General features: G+C 47.0%; 1 protein-coding gene across 1 annotated transcript in view; it reads right to left on the bottom strand.

The window, feature by feature from the left end:
- Positions 1–22,520, bottom strand: part of LOC139061282 (uncharacterized) — a 46,854-nt gene extending 24,334 nt beyond the window's left edge. The window contains exons 1-6 of the mRNA XM_070541005.1: positions 22,330–22,520; positions 17,172–17,411; positions 13,475–13,775; positions 9,170–9,305; positions 5,516–5,683; positions 2,054–2,206 (exon numbers count right to left, since the gene is read on the bottom strand). Coding sequence (XP_070397106.1) covers positions 2,054–2,206; positions 5,516–5,683; positions 9,170–9,305; positions 13,475–13,775; positions 17,172–17,409 — 996 coding nt within the window. The 5' untranslated portion in view covers positions 17,410–17,411; positions 22,330–22,520. The remainder of the gene's footprint in view (positions 1–2,053; positions 2,207–5,515; positions 5,684–9,169; positions 9,306–13,474; positions 13,776–17,171; positions 17,412–22,329) is intronic.
- Between the last annotated feature and the right edge of the window lie 445 nt (positions 22,521–22,965).

The following is a 22,965-nucleotide window of genomic DNA, read 5'->3' as shown; positions in this document are numbered from 1 at the left end:
GGAACCAATGCGTTAGAATTTCTTTCAAATATAGTATTAATGGTACTGAGCACGGATATTGGCCTGTTATTGCAAGGGTCATTTCGGTCTCCATCTTTGAAGATAGGAAAAACCTTAGCAATCTTCATCTGACACGGATATCTAGAGCAGTTCACGGAGTGGTTAAATAAGTGGCAGAACACTGGCCCTAATATATCTATATTCTCTTATCATTCGAATAGAAATACCATCTAGTCCGGAGGCTTTAGAGGCTGACATCTTACTGACTGTTGCCATCAAGTCTTCAAGTTCAATGGTATACATAACGAAAGTCCTAGGTACGGGACTCTGCAAGATGGATATATTAACTGATTCACTAAGCTTTTCAGCCAGGGATCGGTCGCAACCTTCAAACGTGGGCACCCGGCGCCCACATCCTACAATCAAATACAATCAAATCAAAGTATGTGTTAAATTATATGTGTTAAATACAATCAAAGTATGTGTTAAAATTCTCCACAGCGTCTTTATCAGTGGTTTCGGGAAGCACACTTAGCTTGCGTTGTTTTCTTATGATTTCGTTTACAATTTCCCACAGTTTTTTTGTGTTACCAGCGGTCTGTGTAATTAGGTTAGCATAATACGCCCTTTTGGGCGATGGAAACAAAGCGACAGATTTATTCCGCTGTACTTTCAATTGCTGTAAGTAGTATATATTATCTTTATTATGGCGCCATTTGTCATGCTAGTATTCTTTGGCATTAAGTGTTTGAAGTATGTGCTCTGTCATCCAAGGGCACATGGGTGTATCATGTCGACCCTTCGAGGCCTCGCAATTACTCCTATCTACAGCGATATTGTGATATGCAATTAGGTTAGTTATTTCAATGTCGATATTCTCGTTGAATATTTCACTTAAATCAATGCGAGGGATTTCTCGTAATACCTTTTAATCTACTTTCATTGCAATGCTGTTTCTTATTTCTTTGGTACCAGTTGGATAATCTAAAGCGGCAAAGATAGGCAGATGATCAGAGATTGGTTCTGGGCAAGCGCCTCCGGTAACCCTCGTGTATAGATTTGTTAATGCGTGGTCAATTAAAGACGAAGGTGCCTTAGTTATACGCGTTGGTGACGTAATTAAATTACGGTGGTTGTAAGGTTGCAACAAATAGCTATAGTCACGGCTATGCATGTTATATGTGTTTATGTTCATGTCACCTACTATAATCACTGGTTCATTTCGGCGCTTTGACACAGCGCAGAAAATTGTTTTCAGCTTATCGAGAAATCCTACGAGATTACCGCTCGGTGGCCGATAAACTGCGTCTGGCACCAGTTAACTGGTGCCAGATGCAGGTTACGATAAGTTAACTATTAACCTAAAAACTTGAATCGTCCACCTGTTGAAGCGCTGCACCACTCCAGTCATTCATAGTTCAATGCACTTATTGAAAATGTGACCTAGATATGACCGCCCCTCATGTAAGACCCCAAATGGAGTATTGAGGCATGATGAAATGAATACAGTCGCTCTGACCTGGGCAGCATAATTGTGAAGAATAATGCCTGGGAAAGAAGCTTCTTGGATATATTTCTTCAAGAAGTAGAATAATCTTAGAGGACGTATGTAACAGAACGTATGTCACAGCAGCGTGTCAGTTTCTTTTTGCACACACTTTACTAGATATAAATTCAACTACACGTTTGAAATGCTTATTAAAGTTGTACTAGCACCAGCGCTATCCAGGTAAGCATTCCCACGAACATCGTTCTCTATTGTGTTTAGCGGTTCGCTGTTATGCGGGTGGCTACTATTACCATTGTCTCCACCTGTGACATGTCTCAGTTAACACTTTCTAAGCCAGAAATGTAGTGGCTTTTATTTTGTGAATGACGCTACGTGCGTAACAGCGTACCACGAACTATCAAAGAATCTTGGTTGTGTTTATACCTGGAGCTGCTGGACATTTTTGGATGACGGAATAGAACTTAATTTGAACTGGCAAGCAGTTCGGAAGTGAGGGCTTGCAAAGCATCAAGATTTGTAAAATATTTGTGCGAGTCATCTTACTTCAAGTTTCTCAAGGGCCACGTGATTCCGGACGACTGCTGCCAGAGCCTGGCCATGACGTGCAAGCAGGAAGGATTCTTGCACACAGAGGCGCGTTACAGTCCGGTTGCGAGCCAGGGCATCCAGGAACACGCCAGCCTCCGTGTCATCAGCCTGCAAATTCAGTAGCGAGGTTTCTGGCCAAGCGATCGGCTTAGTGTCGCGTATACATGAAAAGGGCATTGAAACTTGCATCCCATTGAGAAGCCTCATTGTTTCTGAGCGCATTAAACCTGGTAATGGAGAAGCGCCAATCAGAGTCAGGCCGTACTTAGGTACGGAAGACGGCCTAGTTATACTGGCCGATGAAGTCCTTCACGTTTCACATTACAGTCATTTGGTGCACACTGTTGTGGCTAGTGACACAGCCAAAGCGAACTATAATGTAAATCATGAGAACATTCTAGGAGCCGTAGACACGCTTGGTTTTCTGCTTCAGGTGCAGAAATTATTACACTCCTTAACCCGCTGGACATTCTGTATACCAGTAGACTGGCAGGAATTCGATTCTTTTACATCAAACCATCGGGTACCACAAGGTTCTGTTTTGGCACCATAATTATTTATTATTGCCTTCATACATCTAGCGCATCTCATGGTCTCACTGAGAACTTGAAATACAATGTAAATAACTGCAGGATGGTCTTGATGCGTTTCACGAGTATATTCTGTCCGCTGAACTGCAGATATCGACACAGAAATATTGCTACGTACACGTTTTCCAAACAACATTACATCTACATTACATTACAACAATAATGGTGGATCCACACGACGTACGAAATCCGTCTTTTTCGCCACGGACTACGCATCACGTGACTACGCGTCACGGATTTGTGCCGTCCGCACGTCGTCCGTGACCCCCACGGACGGAAAATACCGAGCTATTTTTCGCATCCAGATGTTGGGGGTTGAATGCTGCGGATTTAGCCTAGCATGCTCTACAGTCTGGCAGCAAGCGTGGCTTTGGGATCTTTCTGAAACAGCTTCATCGCTGCTAACACCATTCGTGTCCAATTCGGACAAAACAACAGCCATTGCGGCCAACCGTCGTATCCTTTCGATCTCCATTTTCATTCAGAGTGAAAACACCTATGACAAAGTCTTTGTTACACCGATGGCGCCATCTAGAGTGAGTAAAAACAAACAATTATATTAACTTACGGCCACTGAGATCCGCCCGGGCCGCCGCAACATCTTCGAGGCCATGTTCAGCCAATACAGCCACTAAGTCTACACGCCGAGAATCTGAGTATCGCTTTCGGAAACAGTGTCCACTCATCACGAATACGTTGCTGTCGAAGCTTCTGGACACAAATTTAAACCAAATACAATCCTCAATTTGAAAGTTACGGGCCACACAGTGGACGACGACCACTTGACAGGTTCGAAGCGGACGGCAGTCACTTCGGGCGTAGCCGCCATCTTAATTTTTCCGGAGCGGTCGTCTACTCAGTCCGTCCGTCGTCTGGATGCGCTTCGCAGCCGGACGGGCGGGAGGCGGAATAAGCGTCCGCGGCACAGATTTGCGCGGAGTCGTCCGTCGTGTGGATACACCATAAGCAACATTACATCTGTTGAAGTGCAGATCTTGACGCCACCGATTCTGGAACTATGAAGCCGAACTCTACAACTCATTCGAAGCATGCCCGACAGGAAGCGCTGCCGATGCGCTTGTCTGAACGCCCGTTCTTGGGTAGACAGTAAAATTACTCAGAACACTGATGCCCGCTTATTAGCTCTTGGATTAGGGGCGCCTTTGCGCCTCTGACTTACTGAAGTGTCCTGCAGTACTATGCGCATAGGCAACCTGCATAAGGCCGACGGCCCGTAAGGCCCGTTTATAGTCCGACGTTATCGGTGCGTGGGCGAGCGTCGTTCGCGGTCAGTCACGCTACGTCGGTTGCGCTGCGCCGGCCGAGATGCCATCCCATCTATACTTCAACGTGCGCGCCGTAGGCTGCTATCATCGGAGCATGCCCAGAATGTTCGCCAAGTCGCGCGCCGTCCGCAAAAGCCGTCTGCAGAGTTGTGTTGGCGCCTTTTTCTGCGCGCGCAATGCATTGTGGTGCGAGGGTTCCGCCGACTTCGACGCGGGAATGGCTCAGGAGCCACATCGGTGCCGGGCCCGTTGGGGCGCGTTGGAAGCCGCCGGTTACGTTAGCTGCGCCGGTGCGCCCGACTATAGAGGAGTCGTTTTCACCGGCGTGACGTAGCGTGCGCGCGCGCGGGCATTGCGTCGGACTATAAACGGCCCATAAGTTCGCGTTGAAGCGAGACGCAGCATGAAGGTCAATTCGGTCGCTGCTCCTGCCACGCCCAGCAGAGTCTGTGTGCTGTCTTGTGGTGCAACTCTAGATGCGGTAGTGGCTGATGTAGTTGCGGTAGTAACTAGAATCAAACACGCCACCATACCCTGAGTACGCGGCCGCCTTTGAATCCTGTACCGAGCCAGAAACACGTCAATGAAAGCTAAGCTTGGGTGACAAGCCACTGACCCTGCACCAAACAGTGGAGTGCAACCGCTTTCCGCCGCTTTGGAGTGCTATTCTAGACGCTGCTGAATTATACAATAATATTGTTTAATTGGCATTTCTTTCGCAAGCTTTCTTTACCATTGGTCAGGTGACATCCTTAATACGTCTAGTATTTTTTATGTAAGCCTGGACCATTTCTTGGACCATCCCATTGCCTTGACCATTGTCTTAAGACTTCTACCTAAAGACTCTGCACATACGGGCCCTCGTCTCATGCCTTGACCTGTATAAAATGGCATATAGGTCAAAAATTACGGTCTTCACATGAATCACGCTCTGCTGCAAAATTAGTGCCCGGTCAGCTTTTGCTTATTGTTCACCATGAAGGTTCATAGTAAAGCATCAAAACAGCAAGACGTGTGTTAGGTGCCGCAGAGTTCGGCTGCAGAGACCGGGAAGTTTACTCAGAGGCCTGTTTATCGCGTGCGCAGTCAACTTGGTGTAGAATAGGAACAAGAGTTGTATGCCCCCTCCTACTCGCCCTCCGAAACTGCAACTACATTTATTGTATTTTTAAAATTAAATTATGGGGTTTTACATTCCAGAACCACTTTCTGATTATGAGGCACGCCGTAGTGGAGGACTCCGGATATTTTGACCACCTGGGGTTCTTTAACGTACACCTCAATATAAGTACACCGGTGTTTTCGCATTTCGCTCCCATCGAAATGCGGCCGCCGTGGCCGGAATTCGATCCCGCGACCTCGTGCTCAGCAGGCTAACACCGTAGCCACTGAGCAACCACGGCGGGTTTTATTGTTTTTCAACCTTACACGAGGGCTCGTCTCATGTTGTCCATGTGCTACCCTCGGTGACGAGCTTTCACCGAACGCTATATCCTTCAAGTGGTTGGTAAACACGCTATAGCAGTCTACGAAATACTCACCTTGATATTCTTCAGCTGGAGCGTACCGAGCGCAGTGGATCGCTCCACGTAGGCACCAAGTATACGTGCGACGTCCACTTGGAAATGAATGCCTGAGAGGTGCAGGGTACTGAGGTTCGTCAGGGAAGCCACCGACTCCGCCCAAACAATCCTCTCGACAAACGTCATCTGTGGTGACAAGAGAATAAGGAGAAGTGGAAGGCGACGCAATGATTACTAGGAGCTCTGGCAGAGTGGCTACGAAAGCGGTTTGAATGACGCAGTAACATCCTTCAGTACCATGCACTAGCACTCCTGCTTCACTCAATATGTTTCTGCAAACACTTATCTATAGGAGGTGAAACACATTGGTGTGTTAATAGATTCCACAGTAAGCTTTAGGTCAGCTGTATATAGCTAACACTCAGTAAAGCAACCGATAATTAACTCTACTTCAGCTATAACTTTGTCTTGCGTAGCAGACCACACACTGGAAAATTCTGTCTCACATCGTTATTTAGAGTGAGTATGGAGATCGACGCCGTTTGCCTGGACGTTCGCAACGTCGGGAGGCACAGCCCCGTCCAGGAGGACCAGTCCAGAACAGCTCTCACTAATCCAGAATGATTTCCAGATTCATTTTCATATTGAATAGCTTAATTTATTTATTTGCTTATTTATTTATTCACAATAGCTCATAGTCCCCAGTGAAGGGGTAAGGGGCGGGTTATTAGCGCAGAGTTAATCGTTATACAGTCAATTTATCGTTGATTTCAAGAACGTGACTGGAGGGGAGCGCAACCGAGGGACGGCAATTCCAAACTGCTAAAGCCGTCGTCAACACCGCCAATCCATACATGTCATTTCATTTAGTTCATGCCATTTGTCATTTTCTTGAACTCTCATAGACGTCACTCTGTTTTATTATTCTCAAACCAACGCTATCCTCGCAATCAACTGGAAGCTCGACTTCGCCGTCTTTATCTGGCCGAGCCGCGATCTTGGTTGCCTCGCCGACGGGAACCCGCAAAGACCCACGCCACTCATCATCGCCTGCGAAATGCGTCACATTTGCGACCTTTAGAAGTTTAGAGCGCATTCACTGGCTAAAATTGGCCGCTATTTATGACATTAAGCGAAATTGCATCGTCAGCGATTTGTATATGTTTAAAATGTTATGTTTAAGTATTGCGTTATAATGAATGGCCGGCTACTGTCGGTCAAAAAGCTCAAAAACTTCTTAATGTTAATTTCAGCTGCTCAAACCACGTCTACCTCTGAGTAGCATGTTTGGAGGCAGCTCCCCATCCGAGCCAGAGGCAGAGCACCTCAGCCAAACATGCCTCTGGCGACGGAACCGAATCCATGGGAAACTCAATGATGCGACTGCAACACCGACCCGAAAAGAATGGCGACTTCTGCTTTCGTCGCTCAAAAAACGGAGGTGGCTGACGTCACGTGATCGCAGCACCGCGAGATTTTGAGGCCGCTACAACTTTGTCATCGGCGTGGCGGCGAGACCTTGCCGAGCACCGATCGCATGTTTGGAGCCAGCCGAACACGCTTCGATCAATGTACTTCAACCAGCCTAACACAGGCGCTCGTGTCAGAACATGACAAAGCTAGATTACGGCCAACCGACCACACAATTCCTTGTGCCATTACGACCTCAACCAATCTTTATGATTTCGCGCGGCAACAGAAAGTGAGGAAATCGCCAGATATATGAATGTGCACCGTTTTTATAGAATTTCGAACTCGCTCGCTTTAAGAGGAATCAGAAGTGGTTTTATAATATAATATAATATTTGGGGTTTTACGTGCCAAAACCACTTTCTGATTATGAGGCACGCCGTAGTGGAGGACTGCGGAAATTTTGACCACCTGGGGTTCTTTAACGTGCACCTAAATCTAAGCACACGGGTGTTTTCGCATTTCGCCCCCATCGATATGCGGCCGCCGTGGCCGGGATTCGATCCCGCGACCTCGTGCTCAGCAGCCCAACACCATAGCCACTGAGCAACCACGGCGGGTAGAAGTGGTTTTATGTAGGCATGAAATGAATGACAAAATTTGTGTATACAGAAGGAAGTCCCATTGTCAAAGACTCAATCGGGACCTCCTATAATCAATGTAGAAATGTCAGTGTAGAAAAATTAAAGCAGCAAACAGCAGCAGTGAACACAAACAATAAAATAGATCGCAGGCCAGCACCCTTAATATAAGCAATAAGAAAAGCATTGACCCTGTGTCGGCCCACACAATACTCCGGCTACATTTTAACTTCGATCAGCGCTTGCTCCATTTCTCTTTAGTGTATGAAAACTGATGTTGCGAATAACTAAATCGAAAGCTACGTCACGAATACCGCTGATGTGCACATGAAAGTGAAAGCTTTACATACCTAGTCGAGCCGAGTTTCGCCATCCCCGTCAATTTGACCTTCATTTGACCGCAGCTGCGCCGTAGCCTTGGCAACACATCACGCGACTCGCCACGCCGAGCACCGCAGCCGCCAGCTTAGCGCATGCGCTCTCCGCAGCGGACCCGCCATCTCACACGTGACTCACCGCGCATTAGGCTAACATGAGTGCTGCGGTCGCCTAGTCTGTGCGAGCTTGGCCATAGAAGAGAGCGAGGCCAGGCCGTCTCCACTGAGCGTTGCTCGGGAGCAGGAGGCTTTGAGCCGTCGTCGCCAAGCGGCGTCTGATCATCCCGCGGATATCGCCCGTCGAACTGCTTCACTGGAGAGGGTCCGGATTGCAACGGGCGTCGCACCGTCGAGATCAATGTAGCGACCGCGTTCGCGCCCTGTCCGTTTGTGCTTCGATGCTGCGAACGTTCCTGGCGTCTCTTTGCATGCCTAGCTCTTGCGCTTTCCGTGCGGCGCAACAGGTGTCGCACCGCCGAACGATGCGCATGTACCCAAGCCAAGTCAGTCATGTCCAGCCACCAACATTGGCACAGCTGTCAGACTTGGCTTAACGATGATTTTATACGGAAGTATAATGATTACAGCTAAATGAAAGGTTAACCAAATGAAACCGAGACTTAATCAGGCTAAACGAAGCTTTCACTTTGCATATCCAGAATTAGCTGAGCTAAGCCACCGCCAAATCTTTTTCAAGGCACTGTCATCCTTTACAGAAAAGTAAAAAAGCAAAAAAAACTGCAGCAGCTAGTCTCATGTTGGTGAACTTGCCACAGAATTACCTTGAAGTTTGAGTTCTAAGAGGAAAATGCGCGAAAGCGCGACACCTACTTTCTGGATATTCAAAATCCCCGAGAGAACAATGTAGCTCTTAACGAACATTATCGACTGTCGGGCGAGTCGGTTCATTAGATGAAAACAGCGCTGGCACACGGTACGAAAATATGATCGCGTCTGCGTGCTAATTTTATACCGTCTAGCACTGCGGCCTTTTCATCATCCTAGATGTTGTGCATATCCAGGAAGAAATGCTCATCCCTGAAATTTCCCAAATATCTCTGCACTGGAGCACAGAGACGCCCAGATGAAATTACCCGCGATGCCAATCCCGTTTTATGCCGTGCAGGGGTGAGAACCTCGGGTTCTCAACCACGGTGCTCAATCGGACCAGCAGCAACACCAACATTCTCCGACAGCGCAGGCGAAGAAAAAAAAACCGCTTGATCGCTTCTCCGAGTACTCACCTCGCCGAGTGTATCGACGGAGTAGGGCTTGAACTCAAAATTCTTGATACCTCCGGCGCCAGTGAGTAGGGCGTGCCACATGATGTACTTTTCGAGCATGGTTTCAGACAAGTCCAAAAAGATGCAAGTCAAGCACCTGCACCATAAAAATCAACCGAACAGACGAATTCTATGAAAAAGGGACGGAAATGAGGCGACAAACTTTTTGCACAGCTCAGCGTGCACTGTTCGCTTTCTTTTGTGACGTCTGTGCGTGTGTTTACGCTTACTCCCTGAATTGTGCACTAATTCTGGACCAAGCAAGTTATTTTTCTTTTCTTGCTATATTTCCGGCGTTCTTTCGCCCTCAACCGCTTGTGAAATTCACGGCAAGAAGGAAAAGACCTTGGTTCCGGTTACATGCTTTGTTGAAACGCGAAAAGACAAATGTGACACAACGCGTGCGCTGACTCAAAACCGCAGGTTCTCAATATGAATACGTCATCAATATGAAAAGGAACACCTAATTTTTTTGTAACGCCCGTAAAGGCTAAACTCGCATGCCTTCATAAAAGCGTTCAATGATACCAAAAGTTCAACAGGACATGCCTTTATGTCTAACGTTTCTACATTTGATGCCATGCATCTCTAGTCATCGCTGTTCAAAAAAATATGCTTCCTTTCATCTCGATGCGGACTGTGTATGTATATATATACATATATACATATACACATACATATATACACTTATACACATACACACATACATATACACATATACATATACACATATATATAACAAACAGGCAGAAAAGGGTATGGGCAGGACATGTAATGAGGAGGGAAGGCAACCAATGGTCATTAAGGGTTACGGACTGGATTCCAAGGGAAGGGAAGTGTAGCAGGGGGGCGGCAGGAAGTTAGGTGGGTGGAAAAAATTAAGAAGTTTGCAGGGACAACATGGCCACAATTAGCACATGACGGGGGTAGTTGAAGTACAGGAGAGGTCTTTGCCCTGCAGCGGGCGTCGCCAGGCTGATGATGACAATGTACAAAGAGGGGAGAGAGAGAGAGAGAGATACAGAGAGCCATCATCATCAACCTGGTTACGCACAGTCCAGGGCAAAGGCCTCTCTCATACTTCAACTACCCCAGTCATGTACTAATTGTGGCAATGTTGTCCCTTCAAACGTCTTAATCTCATCCACCCACCTAACTTTCTGCCGCCCCCTGCTACACTTCCCTTCCCTTGGAATCCAGTACGTAACCCTTAATGACCATTGGTTATCTTCCCTACTCATTACATGCCCTGTCCATGCCCATTTCTAATGAAGTCCGAAGACTTCCTCGTAGGGTGGAGCCCTTAGTTCAACGCCTCATGGGCTCACACTACTCCGAGTGCCCGCCGGATCAGTCGTCGCTGCTCTTGGGGGTCTAAGCTGGTCAGTGTACTCTTCCAAGGCCGAAGGTGAAGGAATTGACTCGGAGGGTGGGGGCATTCTCTCAGGTGGAAGGATATACTGTAGGTTCTGCTCCATAGTAGGGGCAGTATGAGGGATATTGTGTGGAATGCAGGAGGTGAAGATAAAAGAGACAGGAAAATTAATTAGCTCGTAGCTGTCTGACGCGACGGCACCTACTCGGTTAAGAGAATATTGTGGTGGGAGGAGTGTCTCCTGCCATCTAATGTTCTAGAGTTGCATTGTGGTTCCGTCGGTGCGTCGTCTGGGTTGGACAGCTTTTCCAGTGGCATCCGGATAGGGAGATCTCGGGCTACCGCATTATAGCCTTCATTATCAGGGAGAGATGCGTGTCAAGGAACTTTCATACCATGAAGCGTGAGAGCATGTGTAGAACTAAGTTTTTGTCCAATAATGTTACCGAAGCGAGGCCGATACATACGTCTCGCCTTTCTTTTGAATGTAAGACAGTTCAGTGCAGTTGATCTCTTTAATGTGTTATTATTCTCCTTTATTCTAACGTTGAAGCACCTGTTGCTAAAGATCGCTAAAAAGATAACATGATAGGGCAAGTTAATCCACTTGACTGCGGCCCGAAGCTAGAAGAAGAAACCTTAGGAGTTTCAAAAAAAAAAGTTCTGAGTTGGAGAAAAATTCACCCTTGTAGATTTTATGCAAGGATGAGTTCTACTGTGCGGGAGTTTGAGAAGTTTGTATGGGTTTTCTTCGTAGCATCGCGCTACAGTCGGGTAGATGACAATTCCTCCACTTCATACAATTTCCTCCACCTTGCAAGCTTTCATAGGAGTAATTTGCCAATAAGATAAGCTAAAATTCCTAGGTCTGTGCACTGGGCATGCAGCAAGACTCAGTACTTCGTCCAATCATTTCAAGGAAACTCGAGTGGTGTCAATAGACATTGTGATATTGATGCGGAAAACTTGTGAACTTGTGTACGCAGTAAGTCTGGCATTGTGTATCAGATACTACTTACGTGTGGCAAAACACACCCGAGAAAAATCGACAGGTGACGTTACGTTATACTGAAGGAACTAGGCACTAAATAAATTTATTGCATCCCATGCCGCTTCCCACTGACGCCCAAATGGTTGTTCGTACTTGTTTGCAGATACAGAGCTTGTTTCTGCAAAAGGTAGCCATTCAACTCGCAAAACAACGCATTATCATTTGACGCGCAAGTGACGAATGCGGAATCCAGGCTTCGGTTTATTATGGAACAAAAATATGACAATTTGCTTAGCCCGAAAGCTCAGCCACCAGTATGTGAGTGTTGTTTATCTCATGCTTAATTTTTTACGTTATTTTCTTGTTCTTTAGGGCTGCCGATAATGGATTCCTTTTATGTTTACTGTAACATATATGTTTCATTTTCTATAAGATGTTGACTTGTGGGTAAGCACTCAAGCTATGTATTCCGTCTACGTCTTTTTGTGACGATGCAACAAGGGGAGCGTCCCGGTCCAAGTAACACTATTGCTCCTACTGCGCCCTTTTGGTTAGCCTCCCTGCCTTCCCCATTTCATTTTCTGCCGTTCTATATACTTCACCCTAACACAAAGGTATCATTAAGCAGAATTTGTCAACATGAATTCGCCTAAACTACATCAATATGGCTTCAAGCAGCTTTGTGACTGAAAACGCCTCACTTTCTTCGAACTATTGCGCTTCTAATGCCACAATGAGGCAGTTATTAAACATCTGCTTTCTGCATTTAGCTAAATTCAGGCTAATGACGGCGGATAACAAAAAGCCACAACCAGATAGCAAACATAGCCAAAACGACGTCTGGAGCGACAGGCATTGAAATACTGTTCCCACTTCTCAATCTGTCTTTACGCGTTGGTCGGAGCGTCGTTTGGCGCCTCTGCGGCCGAGCACACGCTAACCTGATAGATTTTTCTGTAGTTCTCACAATTTAGACACGAACCCGTGACACAGGCAAGTGTAGTTATGCATCAGATACGCAACGCTAGTTAGTGTTCAGCCGGGAAACCAGCTAACTACGCTTCGTTACACAGGTAAACAAAGACTGAGGTACGAGACATGGTTGTAAGCACCGGCTTGCACGTATGCCTGATATAATTTGTACCTACTTCCCGTGTCTTCCAGAGGGCACTGGAGTGCAGCTTGGCCTTGTGTCCCAGTATATAGTCGAAAAGGGAAAAAAGGTGTGAAAGGCCCGCCATTTTGTTCCAAAACCGATTCGTAAAGGCACTTGCCGTGCGCGCAGGAGCCAAGCTTACCCAGTGGGAGAAGCGTATAGACGCTGCGGCGTTTTTTTTGTCATGTTATTCTTTCAAGGCAAAAATGAGCTTGGATCATTAGGTATGCGTTCGTGATGTGCATGAAATTCTTGTCATGTCAAACATGTCAAGATATGTCATCTTATCGGGGATGTCATACATGTTATGGAAAAGGCGGGTTGCGATGCTATTATCACTGAAGGAAACAAAGTCGCAGCCACGTCAGTGATTTTGGTTTCTCCGAAGCGTGGCTTCAACAGTTGACATCATTTTAGACCATGTGATGGTGTTCGGCGAGTCACGGAGCGAGCGGTGCAGGCAACAGGGACGCACAACTCTGCTCCCTTTGGTGCCCTATACAGCGACACAAGTTCATTGAAAGCTCCTATGTTCGATTTAGTTTTTCTCGCCGCCTGTACACTATAATATCGAATCATTACGTATAAGGCGAGTGGTTACCGGGGCTCGACTCACGCAGCACTTGGCCTACTGGCATGCGCTACAATTGGTTGTCACCTTATATTGCCCTTAAGAATGAACCATAATGACAGGACATAACATACACGATGTGAAAAGCATTACGAGTCCAAAATGCAGTTTACCTGTGTTGACGCAGCAGTAGATGACTTAGCAGCGAGGCGCGAAGGATGTCGCGAACTTCCGGCTTGGTCTCAGGCCACGGGTACCCCTGGAGTGTAAGCTCACCCCACTGGTGTTCGCGTAGCTCGATGCAGCCCCGACAGAGAATGCGGTTCCACATGTCTAGGTCAGATATGATCCAACAGCGCGTCTTCTCGGGCTCCCACGTGCAGGGACGCTCGAATCCGACATTGCTGATAGCAGCTCCACTACCACCAGCTGCGGCATCGTCGCTCGCAGCACTCGATGCACTCGCACGGGAAGCTGGAAGCGTCACGCCAGCGGCAATCAAAACTTGGGTTAACGTAGTCTGCGATTTCGATATTTACTTCTTCCTAACTTTATCCACATACATAGTTAAAGATTATGCCCCAGTCACCCTAAGACTACGCGAGAAAATGCATGATATCTATTATATAGAGTGAGTCGTCTGTTTCTATTACGTAATTTTGTACGTGATAAAAATAACTATATAGACGCATTTCATATGTTAAAGCCGAAGCTTGTAAGAAGAAATTTGGAGAGTGTTCTAAGAACATTATTTAAGAAAGCTGCCACTTGACGTTTGGTAACTTGATTCTGCGTCCTTCCGACAGCCCACGAAATAGGAAAAAAGAAATTGCTAATCGCTCTTGCAGAGAAATAGGTTATAACATGAAACTGAAACTGGGATTCTAAGAAACGCTGGTAGCTTCATTACACACTCAGAAACTCAAGTACATAATTATGCACAGGGCGTTATTTAGTAAAGCGTTGGTGGATGGTCAAAGCACTCATGGCGATAGCTAGCGTGCAAGGTCTCAGCTGCTGCGCAGCGTAACGGAGCCCCGGGGGCAACGAAACATCATCGGTATAACCCACGCCACGGTAAATTTGTATGTGGTGAAACTACCGCTAGAACTATGTCGGTATTGCACACACACAAACACTTAGGTTATGGTCCCTACTCTAGTTACCACACTGACACGTGAACTCGTTTATCTTTTACGGGTGAGTTAAAAAAAGGACGCGACAGGCACATTTTTGCGCTACGATAACAGTCAACCCAAATAAGCCGTGCATACACGAACAGCGATTTTAGCCTCATGTACTGTTGCTAAAACGAGGTTAGTGTGCTTTTGGTTATGAATCGCTGCGAGTGTAGCAGATCACTGCCGAAAATCTGGCGGTCTGCTCCTTAGCAGGTTGGGAAACATGAACTCTGGGATTCACACTCATTCGTACTTCCAGTTTCCTCAAAAATATTTAAAACGCCGTGGGCCGATTGAACAGTACGTTCTGCGAGGTAAGATATGTAAAAATTCCTATGCTTGGTTTTTTTTTATTTTCTTAGCATCGCCGCCAGTAAACGACATCGGCGATAACCAAGGCATGACGTCGTGTCAGTAAATGACCAAGCGAAGAAATTTGCAATGTGAAAAGAATCTTACAAATATTGAACTGCGACCACATACAAAAGCTCTTTAACCACAGCTGGCAGTTCAGTATTTTACAGTGTTACCCTAGGGAAATATGAAGAGCAAATGCTCAAGTTATCCCTGCGTTATCCACATGCGCTCGGTACGTTAAGACATTTTAGAGTCCAGCTCTAAGGGGCCCGTTCGTGCGTCTCGTGCCGGCGTCGTCCCTCGGCGTCCTCCTTTAGCGTGACCGAGCGAACGAACAGAGCGAAGGATGAAAAGCAAACGTAGAGCACAGCCGGATACGGCGATAGCAAAGAGCGGGAAGAGGACAGCGGAGAAGGAGGGTGCAGTGGAACCATGAGACGGAAAACTGACGAGGAGCGTATGGGAAAAGCGTGAGGAGAAAACCGTGGTGCCGCGTCCGAGGCACACGGTACGATTTTGGGTGCGATCCGTCGTACGATCACTCGCATCGGCAGCAGCACTCAACAGCTTCTCAAGAGAATCCGCCGCACGCGGCACCAAATCGCACGCGCCGCATGCGCCCAACTTGCTGAATATTGTCGTGCGACTGCCGCGTCGGTTGGAAGGCCGCACCCAATGACAGCGCCAGTAGCGTGAACGCCATGGCCACGTGGTAAACCCGGCGGGGAGGGGCCGGCAAGCAAGCGCCTCGGCTCTCCGCTCATGCCTGTTTTTTTGCTTTTTCTCCCTGGTCGAAACGCTGCCCTCTCGCCGCTGACGGCGGCACGTAAATCGGCTAAAATTTGTTTCTAACACGAAGTAACTTATAGAATAAAGCGACCTCGAGAGAGTGCGTGTTATAAAATGTTGTGCGAAATATTAAATTGTTGGCGTGCTTTCTACTCAGAAGCGGTCAGCGCAGACACGCAGCAATCATCTATACGAACCGGTTCGCCTGACTGGCTTGTTTACTCATCGCCACTAATGCCGTCGGAAAAACTAATCGTATTTTCGCTTAAGAGCAACATAAATGTTCGGACATTAATTGTGCTGACGAATTTCGGCGCTTTAGTACGAGCTGCAGACGCATCGCGAGGGCTCTCGGCACCGGATAGACGGCCGGCGAGCTTGGCCCACGCCATCTCCCAGCGAACGCAAGCTCGCCTAGCATGCTCGTTCGTTTACGTCGGCGCCTATGAAATCCAATTTACTGCAATTTAAGCGTGACAAAACAGTGTCCACGTCGCGCCGACTAACATAGGCGCTTCGTCATACGAGCTGCAAGCGATCAAGAGAGCTGTGCAAACACGTTTGATTTCACTTTCTGCTCCAAGTTCTGCAGCACTCCGAGCTTCCACGCAGGGACGCCGATTGTGGGTGGAGCTACGCGCCGCTCGCTCATTCGATGCGACGCGCGGTACGACCGATCGCACTGAAACTCACGCCATGTGTTTCGCGCTTAACGGTTTCTGCGGCAACGACCGCTACGATATGGCACCAAAGTAGCGCGTCGTCGTTTGTTCACCGACGGCATGCGGCGAGCGCCTCCATCAATGCCATATATGGAAACAAAGCGCTGTATGAGTGCATGTCTGTCCATGGCAGCTTTTGTGAATCGTGCCACGTGTCAACCACGTGCTGCCGCTGGCGATCTCCCGATTAGTCAGGCAGTCGTGCCACCCTTCACTTCGTTTGCCATGTGCCGCACGAGAAATTAATGTCGAAAGCTGGGCTAGTTAATGTTGACGCAATTGCTGTGAGAGTGACTAGCGCGAACAATACACAAGGAAAAATAAAGGTGGGAAAAGACAGTGCTCTGTCCTGTCCCATTTTTCGTTTTTTTGTTAGTCTTCTTCGGGCTAGTAACTGTCACATAATATACACGAGAAAGATTGTCCGTGCCAGCCAATAATATCGCGAAATCAAAACACGTATAGAGCTGCGCTCAAATTACGCGTCCTGGCGCATATAATTCATCGGTGAATTGTTTTTTTTCCACGAAAAATTATTTTTGGTGCTAACATGCGCAACTGCACGCGTTTCTCAGCAGGGTCACTATCACCGGTGCTCTGAATTCCGATGGAAATTAGTTTACCAAGCAGTTAGCAGTTACCGATTGCTAGCAGCTAGCAGTGACACGCATGACCACCTTCATTAAAGCCTGCTTATCACGTTATTCGTGCGAAGTGAGGCGCACTTAAGCAAGGCGACACCGGGCCAAGAGCAGGTGCGGTCAAAACTTCGTGTGACCACAGCTAAATGCGGCTGCCGCTTCTAGGCTTCGCGTGTTCACCTTTTTTACTGGACTTGGAGCCCCGTTTTTTGGGAACACCGGAGGAAGTAGGCAAGCTCGAGGGTGCCGAGACAGGAGGCTTCGGTTTTTCGCCATCCAAAGAACGGCGGAATTCCTTGAAGATGGCGATGATATCGTTAATGCTCGGCTCGCTGATGCTGCACATGCCGTGGAGTAGGGAGAAGTAGTCCGGAGTCAAGACACCGATGCCGCCGTCCCTCTTTGTTGGTGATGCCATGCCTGTGGCGAGAATGAAAGAACAGCATGAGGACCGTGTTAGCAAAAAAAAATCTGCGCGCGGGCTACATGGACACGAATCAACACAGCGAACGTTATTTTCGCGCTAAACGCTAGAAGCTTTCGCGCTTTCCGTCTACACGATGGTGCCACGTTGTGCCAGAGCCAGATGCTTTTGCTCTCTAAAGGAGAATAAAAAATTAGGCAAACCACGTCCCTGATACCGATCTATGTGAATGAAGCTGTGTTTTTGAGATGAGTGCACTGAAACAGCACAGCCTCTTGTCAAGCTCCACAGCTGACCTGGCCCGATTAGATAATCAGGAGCGTCAAGTGTAAAAAATGGGTACAGATGTTAAGAATTAAATTATGGGGCTTTACGAGCTAAAAGCACTTCCTGATTATGAGGCGCGCCGTAGTGGAGGACTCCGGAAATTTTGACCACCTGGGGTTCCTTAACGTGCACTTAAATCTAAGTACACGGGTGTTTTCGCATTTCGCCTCCATCAAAATGCGGCAGCCGTGGCCGGGATTCAATCCTGCGACCTCCGTGCTCAGCAACCTAACACCATTGCCATCAGCAACCACGGCGGGTGGTACAGATGTGTGGTCCGAATGAGGTGCGCTCGCAGTAAGTCGACAGCGGTAAGAAAAATAACCAATATAGGGGGAACAAGGCAAAAAAGCTTCGTTTTAAAGTGTTGTGGCTATAATTAGTCGATCTGTATTTATTTCACCTAGAACGTATACTATCAAGGCTATCAACGAAGAACTATGAAATAGAAATCTGATATTGCCTGATGCTTCCTTCGCCTACCGCTGGTGGGAGATAAAATAGAGAGCACATTTGTACGATCTTGAAGTATGTCAACCTAATTTTCAACATATTGAATTCTGGGGTTTCACTTGCCGAAAGACGATATGATTATCATGCACGCCGTAGTGGGCAGGCTCTGGTTTTATTTTGGCCACCTGGGCTTCTTTAACGTGCACCAAATGTACGCACACGAGATTTTTTCGCAGTCCGCCCCCATCGAAATGCGGCCGCCTCAGCTGGGATTCGATACCGAGCCGTCGGGCTTAGCTCAATGCCAGAAGTCGCTATGCCACGACGGCAGAAAGTCGTATTTGCACAGAAGCTGTTTCTTTCGAGCTGTTGTATTAAGGAACTTCAATACCTCTGCAATTAAGCGACACTCCAAGTGCTAGTCAGTTATCAATTAAGCTTGAAACGTTGCCTACATATAAAGCTTTCGAGCATTTGTTTAAGAAATCTTTACCTATGGTGGCACCTCAACCACACTTCATATATACAAGCAAATTAGTCATAATGACATAAACACAGTTTGAAGTTTGCACGTACGTAACCTGTAATGTGGCACTTGTATTGACTGAATATTAAGCAGGTGTTTACGTCACGAAGCGCAAAACACGAAAATAGGAAAAATACGAGTGTTCAGTAAGTATTTTTGAAGCACATAGTTGGCAGAAACTGAATTTTATGAATGCATTAAACTTTATAATTTTTCACATCTAGCCGCTAATGTAACTAGGCACTTCAAGATTTGCCTACACATCCCTAAAATAGTCGACACTTCGCATCAATATAATATCATGATATGCTTTTGTGACACAATAAGAACTCATGTGTTCGGGCGTTTTTAGTCACAATAAATGCATTCTTTTGCAAGACATGCACGTAACGCAGCGCTCACCCAGTTACCAAACGGCACGCCTATACCGCAAACGTCAGTGAACCGCATTATGTGGTACGCAACACTCATGCGACACCAGCGGACGTTCCGAATTTCGTTCGAGGCTTTTCGAGAAAGCATGCGCTATTGCACAGTTTGCCTCGAAAGCCCAAAACCAAAGTCATCATGTGCGCATCACCTCACACGTGATTCGCCTTTGACTGGGTGTTAGTTCTGCGGCTACCGCATTAAATCGAACTCTGGCGCATTGGAGCGGTTGCCACGCATTCCCGCTGCTTTCGTGAGCTTTGCGGCTTGCGACATTGTGAGCTACTAAGCGTGTTTTTCCCGCTACCGTGAACGTACAGGTGCGGACAAAAGTAATCGCAGCGTGACAGCTGTGAACGAGCTGCAACCCAATAGCCTCAATTAGTTGCCTCAACTTTTCCGGAGGGCCCTGGGATGGATCTTTTCTGCACGTTGGCCTGTGTGCATGAGTAATTCAAATTCTTGCTTCTCCTTTAGACATACACTGAGCATTGGAATGGCAGTTTCGGCCTAGAGCCCCTAGAAAAAAGAAGTTTCGAAATATCGCAATCCCTTTCCCCGCGACACCTGCCCTCCGAATGGCTCCTGCTGATCACGTGCTTTTGTTGCCGGCATTGGGCTTCCAAGCGCTGGCCCGCCAACGGCGCATTGCGTGTTGAGGTTTCGTGAACGTCGTGCTCGTTGTTTCTTGGCGAGCTTACTCTTGCGTTGACTGGAATTCACACTGTATACACCTCGCTGTCTTCATGCCAGGCAGCTGCGCATGCGTCTGGAGTAACTCGACTGGAACCCAGCACACGAACCTTTTTTTTACCTTTCTTTGTTTCTTTTGTCTTTACATCGCGGTAGGGAAAGATTACCGGATAATGCTTAGGATAAAAATTCGGCAAAAGAAATTCGCTGCCATCTCGAAACACATAAACGTGCGAGGCGAATGTTCGTTGCCATTTCTGTATTCTTAGCTAGATTTAGCCTGAACTACTTAGGTGACGTTTGCGTAACGCACTTTTAGTGGGCAGCGGCCAAAGTTGTCATGATGCGCACGCTCGAAAGGCGTGCTGGAATTTCGCATATCTACTTGGGAAAGCTTGGTTTTCAAGCGCGCGAAGGAACTAGAACAAACGGGCTGCATGACAGCAGTACTGAAGTTTCGAAAAGTGGAGGCGCAGCAAGAGACTAACCGGCAGTGCCAAACCCGTTGAATGGTTTCGAAGAAATCACGTTATCTAATACCCCTGTCACACAGGCAAAGTAAAGTGCACTTCGAGCAAGTACGCTTCAGTGCGCCGTGTGTCTGTATCGTGGTGCACTGCTGTGTGAGAAAGAAGAGAAAGAAACGTTTTTCAGACTACGGATCACGGCAGTCGGCAGTGAGAAGGCAAAACGTATATTTGTTAACATAAAAAATACGTGTACGAAAACAGTTTGTCATTGTCAGAAAGAGCATTTACAAATAAGCGATGGCACCGATGGCGACTTGACGACTACCAGTCCAAACAACACGTTCCGCCATGCAACTGCACCGTTATTACCTGGGGTGGGCGTAGGCAGCCCCACAGCGAGAGTAGTTTCGTGCTTTCCTTTTTGTGCAGTGTGGTACATTACTGTGTAACGCTAATAATTTAAAAACAAATGTTAAAAATTACTCCCGGCAGTGCTTTCAATATTTCTTTACTTGATTTTCACTGATTTGCTAACGAGGCTACACACTTCGCCGCGAAGTGCGTTCATCAAACGCAGTCGCCGACCAGTGTGCTTTGCATTTAGTGTCATGCATTCCCTTCTGGCAGCCAGCGAATGGCACTAGCGGCGAAGGTGACTCGCTCGATCTGGACTTACGTGTGCCGTGTGACAGCCGTATATAACGAGTCTGCGAAAGGGAAATGGAAAAAGTGACGTGGTACTTCAGTTTTTTTCTTAACGTACAGATTTGTACTCATTCTAGAATTTTTCCAAGTGTTGTATCAAGTCGTGTGAAAAATAAATTCTGTTCGTGAATATCGTTGAAGTATGTTGAAAAATGGGGCACTGCTATATTCCACAAAGAAAAATTGGGATGCGGAAAGAGCGAGATAGCAGAAGGGCACATGCTTAAAAAGAGTAGCCAAATAAGTTCCTGTAGCAACTTTAAACGGCAGCAGCAAAGCGCTAAAAATAAACACTTATGTGACGACAATCTCAATTGCTGCTATTTCACGGTTACTGCTGCTTGCGTTGAAGCGTGTTACGGTAAATAATTGTTATAAAGCTTGTAAGAAGCCACAATACAGGTAAGTGAAAGCTATCCCCCAATGCGAAACCTTGTGTCCAGGTGATTTTAAGCATTATAAAGTGATCACAATGGAAGGTACGCTGTGATATGCTATGCTGCGCATGGGCGTTATCCCATGGAGTCGCCCACAGTGAGATTGTATACCCGCGAAGTCCAAGAATCCAACAAGCAACATTGCCCTCGTTCAGTAGTGAAACTTCGCGAACAAATGTAGTACTACTGCTCGACCATGGCACGTTGGACGAGCACTTACGGCAGCCATCTCTTCGCGTGATTTTAACCGAATTCATACGTAGTAGAAATTTAAAGTGTATTTATATTTATTTGTATTTGCTATCGCGTTGCTTCGCAGACCCTTGGCATTTATGTCAGGCAAAGAGTCAGTAAGACAATATAGCCAAGTTGCAAAAGTGAGGCGCGTATATTCTCGCAACTACTCGCGAAGTCACTTGTGCCATGCAGCAACGCAGCACACTCCCGATTGTTTACTTGGTGCGCTCGTGATCTTTCAGAACTTAGACTGGCCCTCACCAATGAAATTGCGAAAGAAAGTTCAAAGTAGTCGCTAGCCAGGCTAGTTTGTATCATGACATATCATTGCAAACCGCGCTAGAATAATGCACTCGGAAACCATACCACAAAGTTATATGAACGCAGAACTCGACGCTCTTTCTCAACGCTGCGAGAGCGGCGGCTTGGAAGGACTATGACAGCCACTCCTCATTGCTAGCTGAAGGAGCACCTTTGCGCTACCCTGAAAACATGTTTTTTTGTGACTCTAGTTGGGCGTGAGCTCCAGTGTTCCAATTACTTTTGTCCCCACAAGTACCTAAAGCTAGACCAGCGTATACACCAATTATGTGGCAGGAAACAAATTTCACTTACCCCGAAGGGCATGAAGGCTTACCTTTGCCGTTTAACAACCTCTAGTAGGGCGGTGACGTGGCTTTCGAATACGTATGCTGCGTGGGCCGGCGCTGTCGGTACAGACTGCGAGCAAATTGCCGCTGTCGTGAATCCTGCTTGTTGGCGGTGGCGACAGTGGCGAAAAGTGCTTGATCGAGCGCTGTTAGCTTCGTTTCTGACGTCATTAATTCTTGTTTTTTTTTTATTTGAGCGCACGCGGCGAGACGAGCATCAAGTGACCACGTGACCTCTGCCACCACACCACATCTATAGGTGATAGCCACACGCACGTGTGAGTGAACGGCAGTATATTGTGATAAAGTTTGACTGTTGACACTGCATGAAGCCCGACGTAAGAACTGAGGGCGTGTCTGCTGTCCAAGCGCTGCCGATTGGCGTAGAGCCATAGGGCATGTTTGCAGCATTGCACGGCGTGCCTCATATTTGTGCCGGGGTTCTCAAAAGTAACACGCCAAAATGTGTTTAAGTAAGCTAATGAGAGAAGCTGCGAAATAGAGTGTATATATATATATATATATATATATATATATATATATATATATATATATATATCTTTGGATGAATGCTTGTATGTAGTATGTACAGTGTTCTCCACAGAGCAGTATTGATTTCGTTG

The sequence above is a fragment of the Dermacentor albipictus genome, chromosome 6 (assembly GCF_038994185.2).
Source record: "Dermacentor albipictus isolate Rhodes 1998 colony chromosome 6, USDA_Dalb.pri_finalv2, whole genome shotgun sequence".
Classification (NCBI taxonomy): domain Eukaryota; kingdom Metazoa; phylum Arthropoda; class Arachnida; order Ixodida; family Ixodidae; genus Dermacentor; species Dermacentor albipictus.
Note: the sequence above shows the minus strand (reverse complement) of the source record. Positions and strands in the feature narration are given on the sequence as shown.